The sequence below is a fragment of the Manis pentadactyla genome, chromosome 9 (genome assembly GCF_030020395.1).
Source record: "Manis pentadactyla isolate mManPen7 chromosome 9, mManPen7.hap1, whole genome shotgun sequence".
Classification (NCBI taxonomy): domain Eukaryota; kingdom Metazoa; phylum Chordata; class Mammalia; order Pholidota; family Manidae; genus Manis; species Manis pentadactyla.
This window is the reverse complement of record NC_080027.1, coordinates 43166323-43168336: the sequence shown is the minus strand read 5'-3', so window position 1 is coordinate 43168336 and position 2014 is coordinate 43166323. Positions and strand designations below refer to the sequence as shown.

General features: G+C 43.9%; 1 protein-coding gene across 1 annotated transcript; it reads left to right on the top strand.

The window, feature by feature from the left end:
• Nucleotides 1–298: 298 nt before the first annotated feature.
• On the top strand, nucleotides 299–1252 carry LOC118912057 (olfactory receptor 52M1-like). Its single transcript, XM_036884851.2, has one exon. It carries the CDS (start codon nucleotides 299–301, stop codon nucleotides 1250–1252), a length of 954 nt encoding a protein of 317 aa, XP_036740746.2.
• The last annotated feature ends 762 nt before the right edge of the window (nucleotides 1253–2014 follow it).

The following is a 2014-nucleotide window of genomic DNA, read 5'->3' as shown; positions in this document are numbered from 1 at the left end:
GAAAGGGATGCACAACTCGGGGTACTTTGACAGTGTAATAGGGCAATTTAGCAGAAATGAGCAAGCCTATTTCTTCTACATGTACTAGTGGGTGTTTTCATGCATAGTTTCTTTTATAAAATATGTAACATGTTAATTTGCAAGTAGGCATTCAGAATTCTTTGTTATAGGTTCCACCAATTGCTTGGGATGGAAATAAGAATCTAATAGTCTACAGTTTCCAGAAGCACTATCTCTCAGAGGACTAAAAATATAAAACTAAGACCTCCTGTTCCCCAGATACTCTGCACCCTCTAACATGTTTGTATCTAATAATGCCTGCTTGGTGCCTACTTCTTTCTGGCTTACTGGTATCCCAGGGCTAGAGACCCTGCATATCTGGTTCTCCATCCCCTTCAGCTCTATGTACCTGGTGGCTGTGGTGGGGAATGTGACCATCCTGGCAGTGGTGAAGATGGAACACAGCCTGCACCAGCCTATGTACTTCTTCCTATGCATGTTGGCTGTCATTGACTTGGTCCTGTCAACCTCTACAATGCCCAAACTGCTTTCTATCTTCTGGTTTGGTGCCCACAGCATTGACCGGGATGCCTGCTTGGCCCAGATGTTCTTGATCCACTGCTTCGCCACCATCGAATCAGGCATCTTCCTTGTCATGGCTTTTGATCGCTATGTGGCCATCTGTGACCCACTACGTCACACCTTGGTGCTCACACATGCAGTGGTGGGTCGTTTGGGCCTGGCTGCCTTCCTCCGTGGAGTACTCTATATTGGACCCCTGCCCCTGATGATTCGCCTAAGGCTGCCCCTTTACCGGACCCAGATCATTGCCCACTCCTACTGTGAACACATGGCGGTGGTCACCTTGGCATGTGGTGACACAACAGTTAACAACTTATATGGAATGGGAATTGGCTTCTTAGTATTGATCTTGGATTCATTAGCCATCACTGCCTCCTATGTGATGATTTTCAGGGCTGTAATAGGGTTGGCCACCCCTGAGGCTAGGCTTAAAACCCTAGGAACATGTGGTTCTCACATTTGTGCCATTCTTGTCTTCTACATCCCCATTGCTGTTTCCTCTCTCACTCACCGCTTTGGCCATCATGTGCCTCCCCATATCCATATTCTTTTGGCCAACTTTTATCTCCTCATCCCACCCATCCTCAACCCAGTTGTCTATGCTGTCCGTACAAAACAGATACGGAAAAGACTTCTCCACATTCTTAAGGCAGAGGCTCAACAGAACTGACTGCTCTGTACCTTCAGAACAGATATGTAGTGATGGCAAGCCAAGGCTCTGACTGTGGAAGCTGATGCCAGAAGACCCACACAACTGGGTCTTACCTGAGTGGTGGAGACAAGAGTCTAAGAGGAATGTTAGAATATATTCTATTTGACCGTGGATTTTCTAAAAATAAGGAGGAGAATATATGAAATATATGACAGTAGAAAAGGGAATTCAGGGTGTGAATTTCTGTACAATATCTCTTTTCTTATTTGACTTCATAAAATTAAGCACAATAGAGCATGCAGACCACACAAGTAGGATCATTCCTATCTTTGGCTTTTTTGGTAAAGGACTTCTAGTTTATCTTCAGAAAGGTGTTAGGTTATAATTCTACTTCTTAGAAGGTGTGCAAAACACACAAGACAGTTTACAATTTCTGTTAATAAAGGTCTGGAAGAATTCAACTGTATTGGAAAGCTTTTCCAATCCTGTTGACTTACCCCAGAAAAGGCCTTTTGTTGAACGTGGAGACAAAGTGAGAAATCTTTAACTCCTGTGGACAGTAAAGTCCCATTAGATTGATTCTTCAAGTCAGGTCATCCCTCCATTTAAATAAATAAATGGAAAGGAATATCCCACCCCTCCCCCTAGTAATAGTTAACTGAGAGCAGGGAGGAGAGGAGACAGAGAAGGACATTAGGAGACCCCATCTTAGAGGCCCTGAAATGGTATACATGAAGGACAGCATCCACACTGTGAAATAATAAAATGACTCAGAAGAAA

Coding starts and splice junctions, on each gene's coding strand:
- LOC118912057 (XM_036884851.2), top strand. CDS start 299: ATGTTTGTATCTAATAATGCCTGCTTGGTGCCTACTTCTTTCTGGCTT.